The sequence below is a fragment of the Ranitomeya variabilis genome, chromosome 6, assembly GCF_051348905.1.
Source record: "Ranitomeya variabilis isolate aRanVar5 chromosome 6, aRanVar5.hap1, whole genome shotgun sequence".
NCBI lineage: Eukaryota > Metazoa > Chordata > Amphibia > Anura > Dendrobatidae > Ranitomeya > Ranitomeya variabilis.
This window is the reverse complement of record NC_135237.1, coordinates 272,049,078-272,075,621: the sequence shown is the minus strand read 5'-3', so window position 1 is coordinate 272,075,621 and position 26,544 is coordinate 272,049,078. Positions and strand designations below refer to the sequence as shown.

The 26,544-nt window shown below is 43.1% G+C and overlaps 1 protein-coding gene across 7 annotated transcripts in view; it reads right to left on the bottom strand.

The window, feature by feature from the left end:
• The window catches only part of LOC143782312 (uncharacterized), a 261,375-nt gene that overhangs the window by 152,336 nt on the left and 82,495 nt on the right, over positions 1-26,544 (bottom strand). For 5 of the 7 annotated variants that reach the window (XM_077269634.1, XM_077269639.1, XM_077269636.1 and 2 more), the window contains 3 exons: positions 15,386-15,433; positions 11,770-11,814; positions 5,241-5,288 (listed from right to left, as the gene is read on the bottom strand). In XM_077269634.1, coding sequence (XP_077125749.1) covers positions 5,241-5,288; positions 11,770-11,814; positions 15,386-15,433 — 141 coding nt within the window. The remainder of the gene's footprint in view (positions 1-5,240; positions 5,289-11,769; positions 11,815-15,385; positions 15,434-26,544) is intronic. The other 2 variants (XM_077269637.1, XM_077269638.1) reach the window with 2 other exon arrangements.

Here is a 26,544-nt window from a genome sequence, read left to right as displayed (position 1 = left end):
CAGTGGATAGAGGTGGTCGACAGGATGGCTTACGCACAGCTGCAAACCTCTGAAGGACCCTGCATCTGGGGACGTTTGAGGCACCAGCAGCTTCAAAAACTTGTCTGCTGCTATGACAAGGCATTTCTGCAGCTGCTCTTTTAACCTTACGCAATTGCCTGTTGGAAAGAGTCCTCAATTTTTCCTTATCAGCACGCACACGTGTGTGCTGGGAATCAGCTACATACTTCTTGATTGTGCGATGATCACGATGAAGTGTCTTGGCAATGTTGATTGTAGTCATGCCTTGACCTAAATACTCCACAATTTGTTGCTTCTCAGCAGCCGACACATCCTTTTTCTTTCCCATTTTGGCAAAAAATGTAGGCTGCTTAATAATGTGGAACAGCCTTCTTAATTAGTCTTGCCTTTATTTGGACACACCTGCCAAACTAATTTGCACAGGTATCTGCAATTGCTTTCAGTGATATAAAGAGCCCTGACACACATCACCATCAATGAGTTTAAATGACAAACAAAAAAATTCTAACCTTATCACTCCTAAACTCTTTGTGCATAATAATTTGGAACACAGTGTATACAGCATTAAAACAATGCCGTATATAAGACCCGACAGGTGATGGCCGTATCTTGTATTCTTGTATCGGCCAAAACTGCTGACAGGTTCACCTTAAGCACTTATGGTCTTTCTTTATGACAGGTAGTGTTTGATGGTTTTGGGGTCTGATCCCCGCTAATCAGAATAAAGGGGCTGCAGGGCTCATGGAACGGAGATGCAGTACGAGGCACAGCCATCAAGATGGACAAGACACTAAGTCTACATAAATAATGTAGGGGATGCAGAGCTCAATTCTGCTAATCTACACAAACCCCACTGTTGGAAATTCCAGAAAACCCCCACATCATAAAAGAGTTGTTACAGATTATGTGAAAAACAAGCAATATCATTAGACCATGATCACACTGGCATCAGGGTTCAATTCCACCTGACAACAATTCTACTAGTCCGGTTTGGTAAAATTAGCTATTAAAAAAATATGAAGGAAAGCTGAGTGACCGGTTATAACTAATGGAATCTGTCAGGTTCCTTAATGAACAGCTGGGGGAAAAATACACTGCTCAAAAAAATAAAGGGAAGACTAAAATCCCACATCCTAGATATCACTGAATGAAATATTCCAGTTGTAAATCTTTATTCATTACATAGAGGAATGTGTTGAGAACAATAAAACCGAAAAATTATCAACGTAAATCACAACTAATATCCCACGGAGGTCTGAAGTTGGAATGATGCTCAAAATCAAAGTGGAAAATGAAGTTACAGGCTAATCCAACTTCAGTGGAAATGCCTCAAAGAAATGATGCTCAGTAGTTTGCATGACCTCCCTACAACGCCTGGGCATTCTCCTGATGAGGCGGCGGATGGTCTCCTGAGGGATCTCCTCCCAGACAGACTAAAGCATCCGCCAACTCCTGGACAGTCTGTGGTGCAACCTGACGTTGGTGCGAGAGATGATATCCCAGATGTGTTCAATCAGATTCAGGTCTGGGGAACGGGAGGGCCAGTCCATAGCTTCAATGCCTTCATCTTGCAGGAACTGCTGACACTCCAGCCACATGAGGTCTGGCATTGTCCTGCATTAGGAGGAACCCAGGGCCAACCACACCAGCATATGGTCTCACAAGGGGTTTGAGGATCTCATCTCGGTACCTAATAGCAGTCAGGCTACCTCTGACGAGCTCATGGAGGGCTGTGTGGCCCTCCAAAGAAATGCCACCCCACACCATTACTGACCCATTACTAAACCGGTCATGCTGAAGGATTGCAGGCAGATCGCTCTCCATGGCGTCTCCAGACTCTCTCACATCTGTCACATGTGCTCAGTGTGAACCTGCTTTCATCTGTGAAGAGCACAGGGCGCCAGAGGCGAATTTGCCAATCTTGGTGTGCTGTGGCAAATGCCAAGCGTCCTGTACAATATTAGGCTGTGAGCACAGCCCCCATCTGTGGACGTCGGGAACACAGACCATCCTCTTGAGTCGGTTTCTAACCGTTTGTGCAGACACATGCACATTTGTGGCCTGCTGGAGGTCATTTTGCAGGGCTCTGGCAGTGCTCCTCCTGTTCCTCCTTGCACAAAGGCTGAGGTAGCGGTCCTGCTGCTGGGTTGTTGCCCTCCTACGGCCCCCTCCACGTCTCCTGGTGTATTGGCCTATCTCCTTGTAGCGCCTCCAGCCTCTGTACACCACGCTGACAGACACAGCAAACCTTCTTGCCACAGCTCGCATTGATGTGCCATCCTGGATGACACCTGAGCCACTTGTGTGTGAGTCCTTCTAATGCTGCGAGTGTGAAAGCACAACCAACATTCAAAAGTGACCAAAACATCAGCCAGAAAGCATTGGTACTGAGATGTGGTCTGTGGTCCCCACCTGCAGAACCACTCATTTATTGTGTGTCTTAACAATTGCCATTAATTTCCATCTGTTGTCAATCAATTTCACATGCTGTTGTGCAAATGGAATAGTCAAACAGTGTTGCTTCCTAAGTGGACAGTTTGATTTCACAGAAGTTTAATTTACTTGGAGTTATATTCTGTTTAAAGTGTTCCCTTTATTTTTTTGAGCAGTGTATATTGCACAAGTCACGGCACCTGAAAAAATATGGGCTAGATGAATGATAACCATCAGATGCATCTAAATAGAAATAAGGGAACCAAATCAACCGGAAATCAACCTTGCACATACTTAAAAACACCAAAAGTACAAGAAAAAGAAGTATGCAAATGCACAGGGATCACCTACAAAATGTTTATTTTGTTTGTTGACATGAAAAGCGAAAAAAAAACAAAAAAAAAAAAAAACACACAAGAATAACAATAATTCAAGCCAATAGACTATATACACACAAATTAGGCATGCCCACAATAAGACCTCAACTGAGAGAGATGAAATTGGTACCGGCATTAAAATGCTGATCAAACAAATATATTAAAGGGAATCTGTCACCTACTTTTTGTATATAAGCTTCGGCCACCACCATCAGGGGCTTATCTACAGCATTCTGTAATGCTGTAAATAAGCCCCCAATGCAACCTGAAAGACAAGAAAAACAAGTTAGATTATACTCACCTGGGGGTCGGTCCGGTCTCATGGGCGTCACAGTCCGAGTCCGGCGGCTCCCATCTTCATGTGATGACGTCCTCTTCTTTGCTTCTGTCGCGGCTCCTGCACAGGCGTACTATATCTGCCCTGTTGAGGGCAGCGTAAAGTACTGAAGTGCACAAGTGCTGGGCTACTCGGACCTTTCCCGGCGCCTGCGCTCTACAGTACTTTGCTCTGCCCTCAACAGGGCAGATAAAGTACACCTGCGCAGGAGCCGCAACAAAAGCAATGAAGAGGACGTCATTGCATGAAGATGGGAGGCGCCGGACCCGGACCGCAACACCCATCGGACCAGACCGCCCCCGCAGGTGAGTATAATCTAACTTGTTTTTCTTATCTTTCAGGTTACATGGGGGGCTTATCTACAGCATTACAGAATAATGTAGATAAGCCCCTGATGGCGGTGGCCAAAGATTATATACGAAAAAGTAAGTGACAGATGCCCTTTAATAAGAATACCAGTGTGTTTGTACCAATAAATGTACGGTAATTGAAATAATTAAAACTCAAACATGCCTATAAGAACACTACATAGTATGTTGCCAGCACAAATAACCAGAATCAAAAGAAAAAAAATAGAAATGAAACCAGAAGGGACCTAATAAGTAGATGAGGTGACAAAACCTCACAAGTATTGCCACTCAATCTGTAGCTTCAGCATGGAAATAAAAGCGGTCTGTTTATGAATATATTAGTCTATCACAATAGGTATCCTGTAAACTGTTATTATTCAGGTTATTGTGGGAACGAATAATTTGAATATAGAACTTAATAGTTTAATTGTTTTGATAATTGCTTCTTTTTTTTGCTTCTTTGTCTTTTCGTGTCAACAATAAAAAAATAAAAAAAGTATTTTACAGGTGATACCCACGCATACCTTTTCTTCTGCTTTATATGAGATGTATCAGCACCTACGGATTGCATATGCTTGTGACATTCTTTGAGTATTAGTCAAACACTGGCATATTTTGCTGGTGAACAAATATTGAAAAAAAGACCTTCTGACTATGACAACATACCGCAGGGGGTCACAATTTAAAGGACATCTTGGTGTCGAGGCATCGGAAACAAATTACGATTCGTGGTTACTAAATCAAGTTCTTAGATCAAATAAATGTGGGCATTTGTAAGGCAGGTAAATCTATGGCAATTATGACAGAGCTTCAAACTCCTCTTGTTTAAGGAATTATTCTTTTAAATGGTTTATTAATTGCACCGCCTCCAGTGTAACAAATAGCGATGTGTTCATGAGAAATAGCAAAAGATAAGGGATGGCACAATTTGTAAGGAAATTTCTCCAGAGTGTGCCAATAATCCTCATGAAGTTGAAAACTACTGTTGGGGCCAACATAAAAACTCCAAAACACAGGGCGCTGTGAATTTTAGAGCACAATTTTGTATACACCATGTAACATTTGCAGTGCCCCTAAGGTGATGGAAGAGCAAAAAATCCCTACAAGTGACCCCATCTATGAGTGTAATGACCTTTCTTGCCCCACAACTGCTTCACGAAAGTTCATCATCTTGGGAAATGAAAGATTTTGTTTCTACAAAAATTTAGCTTCAGCCATAAATTATTTTTTTCCATAAGTAATAGGGAAAACAGATCAACAATTTCCAAAGAAATTGCACCTGAATGCGGCAATACCCAACATGTGTCTGCAAAGTACTGTTTGTAGACATGGGGGTCTCACAAGGGAAAAATCACTATTTGGCTTTGGGAGAGCAACTATGGTATGTAATAGTTTGCGGGTGTCACTTGCAGAGGGCGCACAAGGTACTAAAATAACAAAAAAAAAACACACACAAGTGACCCCCATTTTAGAAACCATACCCCTATTAGGGAATTCCCATAGGGTTTATTGAGCACTTTTACCCCACTGATATTTTGACGATTCCTTTATTAATGGGCTGACTGAAGATTACATGTTACAGTAATAAGATTAACTTCAAAATGTTTCATTTTTACCATGGATAATAAGAAAAGCACCCAGTAAGTTATCACAAACTTTATGTGGCCATACTCGACTGTTAGGGCACATGGCAAGGCTCAAAAGAGAAGAAGCACCATTTACCATTTGGGATGAAGGGCTTCCTTACTGGTGTTGCCATTTGCACAGCTCCTAAGAAAAAACAGAAATATGCAAAAATTAACCTCATTTTACTAGTTACAAACAGAGAATTCATCTACAGGTTTAACAACTATTTAGCCCTCACTGGTATTGCTTAAAGGGAACCTGTCACCCCCAAAATTGAAGGTGAGCTAAGCCCACCGGCATCAGGGGCTTATCTACAGCATTCTGTAATGCAGCTGCAAAAAAGCAGCGAAAAACCATGACATTGCCACCATGTTTCACTGTAGGTATTTGGTACCTTACATAATTATGTTTTCCAATTGGGCGACAAATATAGTGCTTGCTATCCCTACCAAACAGATTGAACTCGGATTCATCCAACCACAACACCTTAGACCAATCTATTTCCATTGGCTGTCGTCTTTGGCAAATTCAAGTTGAATCTTCAGGTTCTTTGCAGAGATGAAAGGCCTCTTGACTGGAACACTTGCATTCGACCCTACTACTCTTAGATGCCACACAATAGTTTGGCGACTCACTTGGATCAGATATTCTTTGATCATTTCATGCAAAATCTGTACAGCACTTTTAGGGACATCAGATACTGACTTTTTCTTAATAATGTGATCAACTTTGGAGAAAGTGTTTACTGGTCATCCACTTCTAGGTTTGTCAGTTGCTCCATAACCCTTTTTTTTTTTTCCTTTATTATATGGGACACTTGACTGAGAACAGTTGAATTCCATAGCTACCTCTTTTTGGCTTTTGCTGACTTCACTCTGAGAATAATAAGCTGGTGATAAATTTGGCTTTGATCATGTTTTAACAGAAAAAACTTTTTTTAGGTAATATTCGACTACCCATGAGAAAATATGCAAAACAGTTTTCAACATTTGCTGGGCCAAATAACACCTAAAGGGATAAAACAATGTCAAACAATTTTCATCCTTACAGCTGACAACCATTTGCTTTCGGATTACTAAAATCACCAGGAAAAAGGCTTCACAACAACCAGACAGAAGTAATGACACTTAAAAAAATTAAATATATAAAAAAATACAACACACTTAGGTTGCTACTGTAGTATGTAAAAGTAGCAAAACAAACTCAAAACTAATTTTGAACCTAATATTTTTGGTCATCATACTTTGTGATATTTTCACATGTACACATATACTGTATACAGTGGTGTGAAAAAGTGTTTGCCCCCTTCCTGATTTTTCATTCTTTTGCATATTTGTCATACTTAAAATGTTTCAGGTCACCAAACAAGTTAAAACAGACAAAACTAAAAACAAGTAAACACAAAATGCATTTTGTAATTGAAGGTCTTTATTATTAAGGGAAAAATAAATTCAAACCTACAGGGCCATTTGTGAAAAAGTGATTGCCATCTAAACCTAATAACTTGTTGGGCCGCAATAGGCAGCAACAACTGCAATTAGGAGTCTGCAATAACTGGAAATGAGGATTTTACAACACTCTGGAAAAATGTTGTCCCGTTCATCTTCGCAGAATTGTTGTAATTCAGTCACATTGGAGGGGGTTTCAGAGCATGAACCGACTTTTTATTATTATTTATTTATATAGCACTGTGTAGTATGTTATATTTTTAAATGATTTCAACACTCCAATTAATTAATACTAATTATAGAGATAATGATATTGGTTTCAATCAGTTCATTATATAATATTCAGTATATCCTTACTGAATGGAGTTCACAGAAGGTCACTAAAGCCTAAGGGTATGTGTCCACGTTCAGTATTGCATCAGGATTTGGTCAGGATTTTCCATCAGTATTTGCAAGCCAAAACCAGGAGTGGGTGATAAATACAGAAGTGGTGCATATGTTTCTATTATACTTTTCCTCTGATTGTTCCACTCCTGGTTTTGCCTTACAAATACTGATAGAAAATCCTGACCAAATCCTGATGCAATCCTGAACGTGGACACATACCCTAAGGGTATGTGTCCACGTTCAGGACACGTTCAGGATTGCATCAGGATTTGGTCAGGATTTTTCATCAGTATTTGTAAGCCAAAACCAGGAGTGGGTGATAAATGCAAAAGTGGAGCATATGTTTCTATTATACTTTTCCTCTAAGGCCGGAGACACACTGGTGCGAGATACGGCCGAGTCTCGCTGGTTATAAGCAAGCTGTGGCACCGGCACTCCGGAGCGGAGCGTGCAGTTCCATGTATTGCTATGCAGCTGCATGCTCCGCTCCGGAGTGCCGGTGCCACAGCTTGCTTTTAACCAGCGAGACTCGGCCGTATCTCGCACCAGTGTGTCTCCGGCCTAATTGTTCCACTCCTGGTTCTGGCTTACAAATACTGATGAAAAATCCTGACCAAATCCTGATGCAATACTGAACGTGGACACATACCCTAAGGGTATGTGCACACGTCAGGATTTCTTGCAGAAATTTTCCTGACAAAAACCGGACATTTCTGCCAGAAATCCGCATGCGTTTTTTCATGCGTTTGAGATGTGTTTGTGCGTTTTTTCCCAAATGCATAGAATTGCAGGAAAAACGCAGAGAATCTGCAAAATTAATGAATATGCTGCTTTTTTTTACCGCAATGTTTTTTTTTTTTTTCACGGAAAAAAACGCACCATGTGCACAAAACATGCAGAATGCATTCTAAATGATAGGATGCATAATGTATGCGTTTTTAATGAGTTTTTCTAGCGTTTTTATAGCGAAAAAACCTGAACGTGTGCACATACCCTAAACGTATGTGCACACTTTCAGATTTTTTCGCGTTTTTGTCAGGAAAATTTCTGCAAGAAATCCTGACGTGTGCACATACCCTTAAGGTACCTTCACACTAAGCGACTTTGCAGCGAGAACGACGACGATCCGTGACGTTGCAGCGTCCTGGATAGCGATCTCGTTGTGTTTGACACGCAGCAGCGATCTGGATCCCGCTGTGATATCGCTAGTCGGAGCTAGAAGGCCAGAACTTTATTTCGTCACTGATCACCCGCTGTCATCGCTGGATCGGTGTGTGTGACACCGATCCAGCGATGTGTTCACTTGTAACCAGGGTAAATATCGGGTTACTAAGCGCAGGGCCGCGCTTAATAACCCGATATTTACCCTGGTTACCATTGTAAAAGTAAAAAAAAAAAACACTACATACTCACCTTCTGATGTCTGTCACGTCCCCTGCCGGCGGCTTCCCTGCACTGAATGTGTCAGCGCTGGCCGGCCGTAAAGCAGAGCACAGCGGGGGACTTCGGCATCGTTGAAGACAGTTTCAATGATGCCGAAGTCGTTCCCCTGATCGTTGGTCGCTGGAGAGAGCTGTCTGTGTGACAGCTCCCCAGCGACCACACAACAACTTACCAACGATCGCATCGCTGGTCGTGATTGTTGGTAAGTCGTTTAGTGTAACGGTACCTTTAATGTACCTTTTCCCAGATAGTCAATCTAACAAAGGAATGTAAGTGACCAGTAATTTGTTTGCAGTTCAAAGATGAGAACTACCTGATTGGATCTTTCACATGAGATGTTTATGCTAATTCGAGGCTTCAGTACACATACATTGGGACATCAAAGCCTTTAGAGAAGTTTCAATGGGGTTGGTTTAAGATATAAATGAGGTGATACCAGGCATAGGGACACAGATGGAAGAGAGATGGGGACAGAGAGACAAGGCTGATTGACTCCTACCATTCTAATGTAATGTATGACTTTATGATTATGGGCCATTTGAGTGACTGTTTATATTTATTATCTTTTATTAAGTAAATTCATTTTTATTTATTCAATTTTCATGTGAGCATTTATTTATTCGTCACAATTCCTTGAACCTTAACAAAACAAGCACCGTTAATTCCATGGTGATGTACATGAGAAAGGGGTTACATATAGTGTTATAGATATCGTTTACAGTAAACAAATTTACAATGACTGACTGGTACAGAGGGGAGAGGACCCTGTCCTTGCGGACTTACATTCTTGCCACAGCATCTCAATCACATTAAGGTCAGGACTTTGACTAGGCCATGCCAAAGTCTTAAATTTGTTTTTCTTAACCATGAGGTGGACTTGCTGGTGTGTTTTGGATAATTGTCCTGCTCTATAACCCAAAGACATTCTCCTTCAGGATTTTTTGGTAGACCGCAGAATTCATGGTTCAATTTACCACAGCAAGTCTTCCAGACCCGGAAGCAGTAAAACAGCCCAAGACCATCACGCTACCACTACCATATATTACTGTTTGCATAATGTTCCTTTTCTGAAATGCTGTGTTACTTCTACACCAGATGTAATGGGACAAACATTCCAAAAAGTTAAACTTTTGTCTCGTCAATCCACTGAGTATTTCCCCAAAAGTCTTGGGGATCATCAAGAGGTTTTCTGGCACGACAGACAAGCCTTTATGTTCTTATTGCTCAGCAGTGGAAATAGTCTTGGAACTCTGCAATGCAGGCCATGATTGCCCATTCCCTTTCTTATGGTGGTCATGAACCCTGACCACAACTGAGGCAAGCGAGACCTGCAGTTCTTTGGATATTGTTCTGGGGTATTTTGTGACCCTTTTGGAGGAGTCATCGATGCACTTTTGGGGTAATTTTGTTCGGCCAGACACTCCTCGGAAGGTTCACCATCCCCTTTTGGTACACCTCACTTTTTCAGGCAGGTCCTATTTAAGTGATTTCTTGATTGAGAATAGGGGTGGCAGTAATCAAGTCTGGGTCTTTATAGGGAAATTGAACTCAACTTCTTAAAGATGTGATTAACCACAATTAATTTATGTTTTAAGGGAGGTTAGCAATCATTTTTTCACACATGGCCCTGTAAATTTGGATTTATTTTGTCCTTAAAGGGAACCTGTCACCCCCCTCAGGCGTTTGTAACTAAAAGCCACCTTGTGCAGCACAAATGCTGCATTCTGACAAGGTAGCTCTTTTAGTTATGATGCCTGCACACGCTGAAATAATCACTTATAAAATGTGCCACCTCTTACCCTGAAATCGCCAGGGAGGCGGGTCTATCCTTTCTAAACAGACGCAGCACAGCCGTCACTCCGGGCCTGTGCGCGCCGCCTCCTCTTCCTGCATTATCGTCCCCGGCGCCTGCGCTTGTGCCAAATGAGGGAACTAGTAGGAACTAACCATGCATGGTGCCCACACTTTTGCATAGGCCCATTTTCCGTTTTGCAGTTTTTAAAATTTAAAAGATGAAGATATAGGAGGTGCATTTTCCTGTTTTAGGCCCATTGTCGACCTGACTGCCCTAACCAGTCTGGGTCCTCGGCCGGAAAGCATGGTCGGCCGCCTACATCACTGTCTGAAGAGGAGGACGGGGATTCAATCTGATATTCCCCACCGGATTGCGAGGCCTCTGAAACCGTGACAAGCCCCAGAGCTCTTGCGCTTCTTCTGTGGTCATCCCTCCTTAAAAGAGGGATCCCACTGCGCTTCCCAACTTCTCTGGTGCCCAATCGATGCCTCTCTCCCCTCCGCCCGCCCCATCGGGACAGGCCAAGTATCCACACGTCCTGGCCTGCATTTTATCCCTGGGCGCCGCCATCTTGGCCCCGGCGCACACTCCTCGACGTCACACGGGCATGCCCATTCCCAGCATGCCTTGAGTGCGACGTCAGTGGCGCGCGCCCCCAGAAGCCAGCTCCCTGCGGAGCAGCGGTCCGAAGGCAGAGGGAGAGTGGCGCAGCGGCTGCAGAAGAGCTGTCTGGTCTGTGACTGCGCCGCCCCACGACTGCACATATGTCAAGGCCCACCTGGACCCGTGGACGGCGTTTACACCACCTAAAGGCCGGCATACAGGCGCTCTTCTGCCTGTTCTTCCAGTGCCGGGACAGGCGTGGATGAGTAGATTAAAAAAAACAAACTTCAAACCGCCCTAGTTCAGCACGAGGGCTGCCGTCAGGACAGGAAACCCAACTGAAGCGGGGGAGAGGTATCGCCCTTTTTATTTCAGTTGGTTTCCTGTCCTGGCTGGGCAGATCCCTCTCAGGCGAGCCATCATGGGTGAAGGGAAAATTCCCTATCCTTCCCTAACTACACTACCTAGCTGCTTTACTTTTGTTTACCTACTTCCTTTTTGATGACACTTCGGTTGACAAACTCAGAGGATGAGGAGATGCTTGCGTCAAATGGCAATGACTGCATCCACTGTATAAGCCTCTGCCACCAGCCTGAAACAGTCATCAGCTACCTTTGCTTCAGGGGTTGGACTAGTCCCTGCGTGATGTGCACAATGACCGCACTCTCTTGATGACTCCGATCAGCAGTAACGAGTCAACAAGGCACACTGTCAGTGCCCGGTGTCAAAGTACCTAGCGTACAAAGACAAGTGTCACCACTTGCGGAGGCGGTTCCCTTTATTGTCACTTGGCAAGTCTTGGCTGGACATTGAGCTCATGCCACTGGAGAAAAGGTAATTATTGTAATGCACAATTTGAAGTGTACAACTAGATCAGCAGGCCTAAAGGTGCAGAATTTACAGAAGAATTCTTTAACTAAAGAAAAATGTAAAATAAAAATCTGCATACCTGGTTGAACATTCCCTGCAGGGTTCATGTGCCTTACGGCTTGAGCTTAAAAAGAACAAAAAAATTAGTCACCAACACAGATAATGTGATAAGAAATTTCTTAATGAAAGCACTTTCCTACATTTAGTGTACATTACATTCTAAAGAATGCAACTAAGAGGGTTATTTGGGATTTAAAGTGAGCCTGTCAGCAGTTTTGGCCGATATAAGATGCGACCATCACCTTTCAGTGCTTATACACAGCATTCTATATTGCTGTATAGAAGTCACCAACCCAACCTGGAAGAACTAAAAAAATAACACTCATCTGTGGGGCAGTCCGGTCCGATGGGTGTCGCTGGTCTTGGTCCGGTGCCTCCCATCTTATGGGAGATGCAACCCTGCAACATCCACACAAGCTCCCCGGCATTGCGCTGCTAAGCAGGCGTACTTTGCTCTGCCCCGTTGAGAGCAGAGCAAAGTAGGGCAGTGCAAGGAGGTATTTAAAAAAAAAAAAAAAAAAAAAAAAAAAAAAAAAACTTATAACGCACCGGGCTGAGGCTCTTGCGTGTCCCACCTGCACTCCCGCACTTTGACTACACCGTGCACTAAGGTCTGTATTTTTGACATCTAGCCAGAAACTATACGCACATTTAGCAATTCATTTATATGCTCTGCCTTGAGGATAATAACAGGCTTATGTGCGGCTGTTGCTAAACGACACGCATTTCTCTTCCCGATGCGTTATAACTTTTTTATACCTTCTTGCACTGGTTTTCCTTTAGCTGCTGCTATTTTCTTACCTGTTCACCAATTTTTGGCTATTTAAGTATAATAACATTTATATTTGTTTGTATAAAACCAACCTCTCGTTCGGATTTTGTGTCATACGCTATTCTTCAGAATTTATTGGTTATTATGCTAGGACTAACATTTTAGATTCTGAGATCCTCATTTTAATCAATTTTTTATGTTTTGGCCTAGGGGTGAGTCCCACCTGGCCGTGTGGACAATTTTATGGGTTATATAAAGTACTGCAGTGCGTCGGGGCTCTGACCTTTTCTGGTAACTACGCACTGCAGTACCCTGCTCTGTCCTAACAGGGCAGAACAATGTACGCCTGCGCAGGAGCGCGATGTCGGGGAGCCTGTGTGGATGATGCAGGGTCGTGTCATCCATGAGAAGCAAGCAGGAGGGTGGCAATCATAAGAAGATGGGAGGCGCCGGACCAAGACCAGCGACACCCTTTGGAGCAGACCGCCCCGCAGGTGAGTATAATAAAACTTATTTTTCAGTTCTTCCAGGTTGGGCTGGGGGCTTATCTACAGTATTATAGAACGCTGTATATAAGCCCTAAAAGGTGGTGGCCGTATCTTAAGATAGCCAAGACACTAGGTATATATGAACAATGAAGGGCACGCAGAGCTCAATTCTGCTGGTCTACACAAACCCCACTGTTGGAAATTCCAGAAAACCCCCACATCATAAAAGAGCTGTTGCAGATTATGTGAAAAACAAGCATCATCATTAGACCATTATCACACTGGTATCAGAGTTCAATTCTTGCAGGGTTTAATTGCACCTGACAACAATTCTACTAGTCCTGTTTAGTAAAATTAACTTAAAAAAATCTGAAGGAAACCTGAGTGACCCGTTTTAACTAATGGAATCTGTCAGGTTCCATTATGAACAGCTGGGGGGAAAACAAATTGCATAAGTCACAGCACCTGAAAAAATATGGTAAAGATGAATGATAACCATCAGATACATATGAATAGAAATAAGGGCACTAAATCAATCGGAAATCAACCTTGCACGTACTTAAAAACACCTAAAGTACGAGAAAAATAAGTATGCAAATGCACAGGGATCACCTATAAAATGTCCATTTTTTTTTGTTGACATGAAAAGCCAAAACAAACACAATTATAAACAATAATTAAAGCCAGTAGACTATATACACAAAGTCGGCATACCAACAATAAGGCCTTAACCGCCTAAACGGAGAGGGAATTGGTACAGACATTAAAGTGCTGATCAAAGAAATAAATTAATATGAATACCAGTGTGTTTGTACCAATAAATGTATTTAAAATAATGCAAACATGCCTATAAGAACACTACATAGTATGTTGCCAGCACAAATAACCAGAATCAAAACTAAAACAATAGAAATGAAAACGGAAGGGACCTAATAAGTAGATGAGGTTTAAAAACCTCACATGTATTGCCACTCAATCTGTAGCTTCAGCGCGGAAATAAAAGCTGTCTGTTTATGAATATATTAGTCTATCATAATAGGTATCCTGTAAACTGTAATTATTCAGGTGAATTATTGTGGGCACAGCTAATTTGAAAATAGAACTTAATGACTTTTTAATTATGATAATTGCTTTTTTCTTTTTTCGTGTTAACAAAAAAAAAATAATATTTTACAGGTAATACCCAAGCATACCCTTTCTTCTGCTTTATATGAGATGTATCAGCACCTACGGATTGCATATGCTTGTGACATTCGCTGAGTATTAGTCAAACACTGGCATATTTTGCTGGTGAACAAAGTTTGAAAAAAGGATAGACCTTATGACTGACAACATACAGCAGGGGTCACAATCTAAAGGACATCTTGGTGTCGAGGCATCGGAAACAAATTACGATTCGTGGTTACTAAATCAAGTTCTTAGAACAAATAAATGTGGGCATTTGTAAGGCAGGTAAATCTATGGCAATTATGACAGAGCTTCAAACTCCTCTTGTTTAAGGAATTATTCCTTTAAATGGTTTATTTAATTGCACCACCTCCAGTGTAACAAATAGCGATGTGTTCATGAGAAATAGCAAAAGATAAGGGATGGCACAATTTGTAAGGAAAATTTCTCCAGAGTGTGCCAATAATCCTCATGAAGTTGAAAACTACTGTTGGGGCCAATATAAAAGCTCCAAACACAGGCCGCTGTGAATTTTAGAGCACAATTTTGTCTAGAAAACATTTTATACACCATGTGACATTTGCAGTGACCCCAAGGTGATCTATGAGTGTAATGACCTTTCTTGCCCCACAACTGCTTCACGAAAGTTCATCATCTTGGGTAATGAAAGATTTTGTTTCTACAAAAATTTAGCTTCAGCCATAAATTATTTTTTTCTATAAGTAATAGGGAAAACAGATCAACAATTTCCAAAGAAATTGCACCTGAATGCGGCAACACCCAACATGTGTCTGCAAAGTACTGTTTGTAGACATGGGGGTCTCACAAGGGAAAAATCACTATTTGGCTTTGGGAGAGCAACTATGGCAGTAATAGTTTGCGGGTGCCACTTGCAGAGGGCGCAAAAGGTACTAAAATAACAACAACAAAAAACACACACAAGTGACCCCCATTTTAGAAACCATATCCCTATTAGGGAATTCCCATAGGGTTTATTGAGCACTTTTACCCCACTGTTATTTTGACGATTCCTTTACTAATGGGCTGACTGAAGATTACATGTTACAGTAATAAGATTAACTTCAAAATGTTTCATTTTTACCATGGATAATAAGAAAAGCACCCTGTAAGTTATCACAAACTTTATGTGGCCATACTCGACTGTTAGGGCACATGGCAAGGCTCAAAAGAGAAGAAGCACCATTTACCATTTGGGATGAAGGGCTTCCTTACTGGTGTTGTCATTTGCATAGCTCCTAAGAAAAAACAGAAATATGCAAAAATTAACCTCATTTTACAGGGTACAATCAAAGAATTCATCTACAGGTGTAACAACTATTTTGACCCCACTGGTATTGCCCAGAAATTAGTGAATAGTGGATAATTCAAAGTAAAAATTGCAAATATGCCATTTCAGTGATCAATACATAGTGCCCAGCTTGTTAAACTGGTTTTCCAGACTTCACAATTGAAGATTGATCTAAATAGGAGATTGTTAAGGGAGGCAGTGTCAAGCACAACCATCAATCTGAAAACTGCTCTAGCCAGAACCAAGTGATGTAAAGACTGAAGGCATCAGCGCCATGCATTGCTTAGCGTACGTTCACATTTGCGTTGTGCGCCGCAGCGTCGGCGACGCAACGCACAACGCAAACAAAAACGCAGTAAAACGCATGCACAATGCTGCGTTTTGCGACGCATGCGTCCTTTTTTTTGGTTGATTTTGGACGCAGCAAAAATGCAACTTGCTGCGTCCTCTGCGCCCGGACGCGTGCGCCGCAGTGACGCATGCGTCGCAAAACGCAAGTGCAACGCATGTCCATGCGCCCCCATGTTAAATATAGGGGCGCATGACGCATGCGGCGACGCTGCGGCGCCCGACGCTGCGGCGCAGACCGCAAATGTGAACGTAGACTTACTGGTGGCTGTAGTGTAACTGCAGTACATTCAGTTCAAAGAAAGATAAAGTGCCTTACTGTCTGCGGCCACTAAGCAACGTACAGAGCAGTTTTGTTCCATCCCTATATTGCTTAAGGTACCTTCACACTAAGCGACGCTGCAGCGATACAGACAACGATGCCGATCGCTGCAGCGTCGCTGTTTAGTCGCTGTGTGGTCGCTGGAGAGCTGTCACACAGACGGCTCTCCAGCGACCAACGATGCCGAAGTCCCCTGGTAACCAGGGTAAACATCGGGTTACTAAGCGCAGGGCCGCGCTTAGTAGCCCGATGTTTACCCTGGTTACCAGCGTAAATGTAAAAAAACAAACAGTACATACTCACCCTCTAATGTCTGTCACACGTCCCTCGCCGTCTCCTTCCAGCACTGACTGTGAGCGCCGGCCGAAAAGTGAAAGCAGAGCACAGCGGTGACGTCACCGCTGTGCTCTGTACTGCCGGCGCTCACAGTCAGTGCGGGAAGGAGACGGCGGGGGACGTGTGACAGACAGCAGAAGGCGAGTATGTACTGTTTGTTTTTTTACATTTACAATGGTAACCAGGGTAAACATCGGGTTACTAAGCGCGGCCCTGCGCTTAGTAACCCGATGTTTACCCTGGTTACCACTGTAAAACATCGCTGGCATCGTTGCTTTGGCTGTCAAACACAACGATACACGCCGATCTGACGACCAAATAAAGTTCTGAACTTTCAGCAACGACCAGCGATATCACAGCAGGACCCTGATCGCTGCTGCCTGTCAAACTCAACGATATCGCTATCCAGGACGCTGCAAAGTCACGGATCGCTATCGTTGTAAAATCGGTTAGTGTGAAGGTACCTTTAGTTTTGGATGCCGCCTGCCAGAGCGGTTTTCACACAATTAGTGGGTGTGAAGGGTGTCAAACTCCCACTGACATATTAATGACCTAACCAACAAATCAGTCAATCATTAGGTCCTGGACAACCCCAGGATTCCCCCTTCTGGAGCAATGCCATACATGTTGATGCTAACTGTAGTTTGGGCACACTGTGGGGCTCAGAATGGGGCCATTGGGCTTTGGGAGTGAGGATTTTATTGGAGTCATGTCACTTATCCACAATCTTGCAGCTACTAGGAACATTGAAAACTTTGTATGACATCTGAGTAGAGGCTTGTTTTCTTGTTTGAGGGTACATAACATTTAAATTTTTTTTATTCTGATAGTTTGGAGACAAAATGAAGTTTTTTTTTGCAATGCTTTACGCAGGTCACCATGCAGTAAAAGCGATAAGACAACTTCATTTTTCAGGTCAAAATATAGTGCCATCACATTTACATACAGTAGCGACCAGAAGTTTTGCAATTTTTTTTTAAAAGTGTGATTACATCTGTCTGGTTGTTGTGATGCCATTTTACTAGTGATGAATTGAAAGTGCATGAAGTTGTCATCATGCAAGACCTTACTTTTAACAAAAATGCTTTAGAATATAGGTATTGTCATTTAATGAAAGAAAAGACTGCCAAAAATTGTGCATATACTATTTATTGATCACAACATAGAGAGTAATTCATTGTTTACAATGTCATAACTTAATATTTTGTAGCATAACCTCTTTCTTTAACCCCTTACCGACATCAGTCGTAACAGTACACCGATCTCGGTATCCCTCCCTTTGATGTGGGCTCTGGCGGTGAGCACACATCTTTCCCAGGGCATGTCAGCCGTTTTGAACAGCTGACATGTGCCTGCAAAAGCCAAGGGTGGAATCACGATCCACCCACCGCTATTGACTAGTTAAATGCCGCTGTCAAACTCTGACTAAGGCATTTAAATGGCGCTTCCGGTAATCGCGCCGGAAACACGCACACCGGTGACCCCCCCATCACGTGACCGTGGGTCACCGGTGTGTTGGCATGACAACCAGAGGTCTCCTGGAGACCTCTATGGTTGTCAGTGCCGGATTACTGTGAGCGCCACCCAGTGGTTGACGCTCACAGCAAGTAAACAAGTCTGCTACACAGAGGCAATCTGATCATCGCCTCTATGTAGCAGAGCCGATCGGGTTGTGGCAGCTTCTAGTCTCCTATGGAGACTATTGAAGCATGCCGAAAGTAAAAGAAAAAAAAAAGTTTTTAAAAATATATATAAAAAAAAAAGTTAAATTCACCCTCCTTTCGCCCCACTCAAAATAGAAAAAAAATCAAACCTACACATTTGGCATTGCATTCAGAATAGCCGAATCAAAAAAAAAAAAAAAAAAAAAGTTTTAACCTAATCGCTAAACAGCGTAGTGGGAAAAAAAAAAAAGTCAAAATGCCAGAATTACATTGCTTGGTCGCCGTGACTTTGCATTAAAATGCAATAACGGGCAATCAAAATATTGAATCTGCACCAAAATGGTATCATTAAGTCTACGTTCACATTAGCGTTCGGCGCCGCAGCGTCGCCGCATGCGTCATGCACCCCTATATTTAACATGGGGGCGCATGGACATGCGTTGTGCTGCGTTTTGCGACGCATGGCCGCAAGCGTTGGGCGCAGAGAACGCAACAAGTTGCATTTTTTTTGCGTCCAACTTTCGGCAAAAAAGGACGCATGCGTTGCAAAACGCAGCGTTTTAGCGTGCGTTTTGTTGCGTTTTTGTTTGCGTTGTGTCGCCGACGCAGCGGCGCACAACGCAAATGTGAACGTAGCCTAAAAACGTCAGCTCGGCACGCAAAAAATAAGCCCTCACCCAACCCAAGAAAACGAAAAAATGGACACACAACGGGTATCGGAAAATGGCGTATTTTTTTTTTTTTTTTAAACAAAGTTTGGAATTTGTTTCACCACTTAGATGGAAAAAAAAAAAAAGAACCTAGACATGTTTGGTGTCTATGAACTCAATGAGCTGGAGTCAGTTTAAGCATTTAGTGAACCTAGCTGTGGTGACATGTATATATCTCTACGTGTATAGTTACATACAGTACAGACCAATAGTTTGGACACACCTCATTTAAAGATTTTTCTGTATTATCATGACTTTGAAAATTGTACATTCACACTGAAGGCATCAAAACTATGAATTAACACATGTGGAAATATATACTTAACAAAAAATTGTGAAACAACTGAAAATATGTCTTATATTCTAGGTTCTTCAAAGTAGCCACCTATTGCTTTGGTGACTGCTTTGCACACTCTTGGTATTCTCTTGATGAGCTTCAAGAGGTAGTCACCGGAAATGGTCTTCCAACAATCTTGAAGGAGTTCCCAGAGATGCTTAGCACTTGTTGGCCCTTTTGCCTTCACTCTGCGGTCCAGCTCACCCCAAACCATCTCGATTGGGTTCAGGTCTGCTGACTCTGGAGGCCAGGTCATCGGCGTAGCACCCAATCACTCTCCTTCTTGGTGAAATAGCCCTTACACAGCCTGGAAGTGTGTTTGGGGTCATTGTCCTGTTGAAAAATAAATGATGGTCCAACTAAATGCAAACCGGATGGAATAGCAAGCCGCAGCAAGATGCTGTGGTAGCCATGCTGGTTCAGTATGCCTTCAATTTTGAATAAATCCCCAACACTGTCATCAGCAAAGCACCCCCACACCATCACACCTCCTCCTCGATGCTTCACGGTGGGAACCAGGCATGTGGAGTCCATCCGTTCACCTTTTCTGTATCGCACAAAGACACGGTGGTTGGAACCAAAGATCTCAAATTTTGACTCATCAGACCAAAGCACAGATTTCCACTGGTCTAATGCCCATTCCTTGTGTTCTTTAGCCCAAGCAAGTCTCTTCTGCTTGTTGCCTGTCCTTAGCAGTGGTTTCCTAGCAGCTATTTTACCATGAAAGCCTGCTGCACAAAGTCTCCTCTTAACAGTTGTTGTAGAGATGTGTCTGCTGCTAGAACGCTGTGTGACATTGACTTGGTCTCTAATCTGAGCTGTTAACCTGCGATTTCTGAGGCTGGTGACTCGGATAAACATATCCTCAGAAGCAGAGGTGACTCTTGGTCTTCCTTTCCTGGGGCGGTCCTCATGTGAGCCAGTTTCTTTGTAGCGCTTGATGGTTTTTGCCACTGCACTAGGGGACACTTTCAAAGTTTTCCCAATTTTTCGTACTGACTGACCTTCATTTCTTAAAGTAATGATGGCCACTCGTTTTTCTTAGCTGCTTTTTTCTTGTCATAATACAAATTCTAACAGTCTATTCAGTAGGACTATCAGCTGTGCATCCACCAGACTTCTGCACAACACAACTTATGGTCCCAACCCCATTTATAAGGCAAGAAATCCCACTTATTAAACCTGACAGGGCACACCTGTGAAGTGAAAACCATTCCCGGTAACTACCTCTTGAAGCTCATCAAGAGAATGCCAAGAGTGTGCAAAGCAGTCATCAAAGCAAAAGGTGGCTACTTTGAAGAACCTAGAATATAAGGCATTTCAGTTGTTTCACACTTTTTTGTTAAAGGGAACCTATCACCCCGTTTTTTTCGGTATGAGATAAAAATACTGTTAAATAGGGCCTGAGCTGTGCATTACAATAGTGTAGTTTGTGGACCCCGATTCCCCACCTATGCTGCCGAAATACGTTACCAAAGTAGTCATTTTCGCCTGTCAATCAGGCTGGTCAGGTCGGATGGGCGTGGCTTCTTCCCCCAGATATTGCGTAGTTTTCCGTTGGTGGCGTAGTGGTGTGCGCATGTCCAAGGTCCCCAATCCTGCACGGGGGGGGGGGGTGAAAATAGCAGCGATGTCCGTTATTCCATTGGTGGTCGGTGGGCGCGGCCATCTTCCTTTGGCCGCGCGTGCGCAGAAGCGGCGCTCTGCTGGCCGCGGCTTCAGGAAAATGGCCGCCGCGATCTCCATCTGCGCACGCGCGGCATCCCGCGGCCATTTTCCTGAAGCCGCGGCCAGCAGAGCGCCGCTTCTGCGCACGCGCGGCCAAAGGAAGATGGCCGCGCCCACCGACCACCAATGGAATAACGGACATCGCTGCTATTTTCACCCCCCCGTGCAGGATTGGGGACGTTGGACATGCGCACACCACTACGCCACAACGGAAAACTACGCAATATCTGGGGGAAGAAGCCACGCCCATCCAACCTGACCAGCCTGATTGACAGGCGAAAATGACTACTTTGGTAACGTATTTCGGCAGCATAAGTGGGGAATCGGGGTCCACAAACTACACTATTGTAATGCACAGCTCAGGCCCTATTTAACAGTATTTTTATCTCATACCGAAAAAAACGGGGTGATAGGTTCCCTTTAAGTATACAATTCCACATGTGTTAATTCATAGTTTTGATGCCTTCAGTGTGAATGTACAATTTTCAGTCATGAAAATACAGAAAAATCTTTAAATGAAAAGGTGTGTCCAAACTTTTGGTCTGTACTGTATGTCTAGGGTTATATGTGTAACTATCAATGGTTGAACATCTGTCCTGAAACTGCAGGCCTCACAAAGGTCACCACATACATATCTTGAGAAGGAAGACTATTGTCTCCACTCTCGCCAATGTGTCGTGCTGGGAACCAAGAAAAGGTGAAACATTTGACACCTCCTAATTCTTTGAAGAGAGATGTAAATTACAGCCTGACACCATCTATCTGTGAGAACTTTTACACAGGGAATCAAAGAGCAAATAATATATTCATTGGGGGCGCGGCCACGGTCCAATCAAAAACAAGCAATTATGATATTAACCTGAGGGGCTGGTCTACAAATCTGACCTCCAGAGTAAAGCTATAAATTAGGCCTGTATACATAGAATCGTCTTCACATGTGAGGGCAGCCTGGGAAGCTGATGTGTTCCATCAACTCGATATTCATCCCCCCTCAGGGAGCAGAAGCAGTCTATTTCTGTAAGTTTTCTCCTGTTTATTTTGTACTCTTTTGCCTAGTTGTATGTCTTTTTATTATATTTTTATACCTTTTTCGATCCTTTTTGTATTAAAGCATAAAACTTTAACAAGTTGAACCCAGAATCCATAGCCTTAGGCTACTTTCACACTTACGTCGTGTGACGTACGTCGCAATCCGTTGTTTGGGGAAAAAAACGGATCCTGCAAATGTGCCCGCAGGGTGCGTTTTTTCCCCACAGACTTGTATTGCCGACGGATCGCGACGTATAGCCATACGTTGCGCACTGGATCCGTCGTGTTTTGGCGGACCGTCGGCATGAAAAAACGTTCAAGGGAAAATTTTTCCGTACGTCGCGTCCGCCATTTCCAACCGCGCATGCACGGCTGAAACTCCGCCCCCTCATCCTCAGACTTTAGAATGAGCAGCGGATGCGCTGAAAAACTGCATCCGCTGCCCACGTCGTGCCACATTTTCACAACGTGCGTCGGTACGTCTCGCCGACGCTTAACGATGGACCCGTACAAACGCAAGTGTGAAAGAAGCCATAAACTGTGTGAGACTTATGAGTGGTAGACAGTATTAGTAATTTCCGGGAGTCATCACCCGTGTATTCTGTGAGTGGTGGCAGCGTGTATGAGCGGGTGTGTGGCCTGGGTCGGTGTGTGATTTATGCTCCCATTACAGCATAGGACAGAGGTTGAATGCTGGACAGAGAGGGGAGATAGATTTACCCTTGCAGGAACAACCCCCAAGTCACGTGCTGAGAGCGGCTACATGACAAATTAGTAGCAGCACGGAGAGGGATCCGTGACACTAGCAAAAAAAAGCCAAACAAGTGTGGAATTGCACTTTTTTTTGCAATTTCACCGCACTTGGAATTTTTTTCCCGTTTTCTAGTACACGACATGGTAAAACCAATGGTGTCATTCAAAAGTACAACTCGTCCCGCAAAAAACAACCCTCATGGCCATATTGATGGAAAAATAAAGTTATGGCTCTGGGAAGGGAGCGAAAAACGAAAACGCAAAACCGAAAAAAGCTCCGGGGGTGACGGTGACTGCACCACACCGACGGTGAACTGAAGTCACTAGGGTATTCAAAACATCCTTAAGGATTTTGCTCCATTCCATTTGCAAATGTGCAAACAATTCATCTTTATTGGTATGAGTACGTGCTCCAACTCGTCACCCTCACTTCCCAAAGGTACTCTATAAGGTAAACATCAGGTGATTGGCTTGGCCATTGCAATAGGCGAACATTTTTCTTCGCTAACCAATTTCTGACTAAATTGGATGTGTGCTTAAGATCATTGACTTACTGGAATTTCCATTCCCTGCCTACTTTGGTTTTACCATGCGGCAGCATTACATTCTCCAGTATATCCTTGTTCATGGTAGCATTCATATTTCCATCAATTCTATAGAGCCAATAGCAGATGCAAAAAAGCAGCCAAAAACCATGACATTGCCACCACCATGTTTCACTGTAGGTATTTGGTACCTTACATCATTACATTTTCCAATTGGGCGACATACAGTATATAGTGCTTGCTATCTCTGTCAAACAGATTGAACTCGGATTCATCCAACCACAACACCTTAGACCAATCTGACTCTTTACATTGGCTGTGTTTTTTGGTAAATTCAAGTTGAATCTTCTGGTTCTTTTGCAGAGATGAAGGGCTTCTTGACTGAAACGCTTGCATTCGACCCTACTACTCTTAGCTGCCACACCATAGTTTGGTGACTCACTTGGACCAGATATTCTTTGTTCATTATCGTGCAAACTCTGTACAGCACTTTTAGGGACATCATATACTGACTTTTTCTTAAAAATGTGATCAACTTTAGAGAAAAAGTGTTCCATGGTCATCCACTTCTAGGTTTGTCAGCTGTTCCATAACCTTTTTTTTCCTTTATTATATGGGACACTTGACTGAGAACAGTTGAATTCCATAGCTACCTCTTTTTGGCTTTTGCCTGACCACTCTGAGAATAATGAGCTGGTGATAAATTTGGCTTTGCCATGTTTTAACCGAAAAAAAAACAAAACAAATTGTTTAGGCAATATTCGACTACCCATGACAAAATATGCAAAACATTTGGCCCAGCAAATGTTGAAACCTAACACCTAAAGGGATAAAACAATGTCAAACAATTTTCATCCTTACAGCTGACAACCATTTGCTTCCGATTTACTAAAATCACCAGGAAAATAGCTTCGCAACAACCAGACAGAAGTAATCACAAAAAAAAAAAAAAAATTACAAAACACTTGGTCGCTACTGTAGTATGTAAAAGTAGCAAAACAGACTCGAAACTATTTTTACAACTAAATTTTGGTCATAATACTTTGTGATATTTTTACATATACACATATATACAGGTCCTTCTCAAAAAATTAGCATATAGTGTTAAATTTCATTATTTACCATAATGTAATGATTACAATTAAACTTTCATATATTATAGATTCATTATCCACCAACTGAAATTTGTCAGGTCTTTTACTGTTTTAATACTGATGATTTTGGCATACAACTCCTGATAACCCAAAAAACCTGTCTCAATAAATTAGCATATTTCACCCGTCCAATCAAATAAAAGTGTTTTTTAATAACAAACAAAAAAAACATCAAATAATAATGTTCAGTTATGCACTCAATACTTGGTCGGGAATCCTTTAGCAGAAATGACTGCTTCAATGCGGCGTGGCATGGAGGCAATCAGCCTGTGACACTGCTGAGATGTTATGGAGGCCCAGGATGCTTCAATAGCGGCCTTAAGCTCATCCAGAGTGTTGGGTCTTGCGTCTCTCAACTTTCTCTTCACAATATCCCACAGATTCTCTATGGGGTTCAGGTCAGGAGAGTTGGCAGGCCAATTGAGCACAGTAATACCATGGTCAGTAAACCATTTACCAGTGGTTTTGGCACTGTGAGCAGGTGCCAGGTCGTGCTGAAAAATGAAATCTTCATCTCCATAAAGCATTTCAGCCGATGGAAGCATGAAGTGCTCCAAAATCTCCTGATAGCTAGCTGCATTGACCCTGCCCTTGATGAAACACAGTGGACCAACACCAGCAGCTGACATGGCACCCCACACCATCACTGACTGTGGGTACTTGACACTGGACTTCAGGCATTTTGGCATTTCCTTCTCCCCAGTCTTCCTCCAGACTCTGGCACCTTGATTTCCGAATGACATGCAAAATTTGCTTTCATCAGAAAAAAGTACTTGGGACCACTTAGCAACAGTCCAGTGCTGCTTCTCTGTAGCCCAGGTCAGGCGCTTCTGCCGCTGTTTATGGTTCAAAAGTGGCTTTACCTGGGGAATGCGGCACCTGTAGCCCATTTCCTGCACACGCCTGTGCACGGTGGCTCTGGATGTTTCCACACCAGACTCAGTCCACTGCTTCCTCAGGTTCCCCAAGGTCTGGAATCGGTCCTTCTCCACAATCTTCCTCAGGTCCGGTCACCTCTTCTCGTTGTACAGCGTTTTCTGCCACATTGTTTCCTTCCAACAGACTTACCATTGAGGTGCCTTGATACAGCACTCTGGGAACAGCCTATTTGTTGAGAAATTTCTTTCTGGGTCTTACCCTCTTGCTTGAGGGTGTCAATGATGGCCTTCTTGACATCTGTCAGGTCGCTAGTCTTACCCATGATGGGGGTTTTGAGTAATGAACCAGGCAGGGAGTTTTTAAAAGCCTCAGGTATCTTTTGCATGTGTTTAGAGTTAATTAGTTGATTCAGAAGATTAGGGTAATAGGTCATTTAGAGAACCTTTTCTTGATATGCTAATTTATTGAGACAGGTTTTTTGGGTTATCAGGAGTTGTATGCCAAAATCATCAGTATTAAAACAATAAAAGACCTGACAAATTTCAGTTGGTGGATAATGAATCTATAATATATGAAAGTTTAATTGTAATCATTACATTATGGTAAATAATGACATTTAACACTATATGCTAATTTTTTGAGAAGGACCTGTACAGTGGTGTGAAAAAGTGTTTGCCCGTTCCTGAGTTCTTATTCTTCTGCATGTTTGTCAAACTAAAAAGGTTTCAGGTCACCAAACAAATTAAAACAGACAAAACTAACAAGTAAACACAAAATGCAGGTTGTAATTGAAGGTCTTTATTACTAAGGCTTCTTTCACACTAGCGTCGGGCTAGGTTACCGACGCTAGCGTTGTCCCTGCCGCACAACGGGGGCAGCGGATGCATTTTTCCAGCGCATCCGCTGCCCCATTGTGAGGTGCGGGGAAGTGTGGGGAGGTGGGGGAGGAGTTCCGGCCGTGCATGCGCGGTCGGAAAAAGCGGGCCGTCGGCAGCAAAAAACGTTACATGCAACATTTTTGCGGCCGACGGTCCGCCACAACACGGCGCAACCGTCGCGCGACGGTTGCGACGTGTGGCAATCCGTCGCAATGCGTCGCTAATGTTAGTCAATGGAGAAAAAACGTATCCTGCAAGCACTTTTGCAGGATGCGTTTTTTCTGCAAAACGACGCATTGTGACGGATTGCAGTTAACGCTAGTGTGAAAGTAGCCTAACCCCGTTTCTGTCCTCGGACAAAATAGTAAGTCCGAG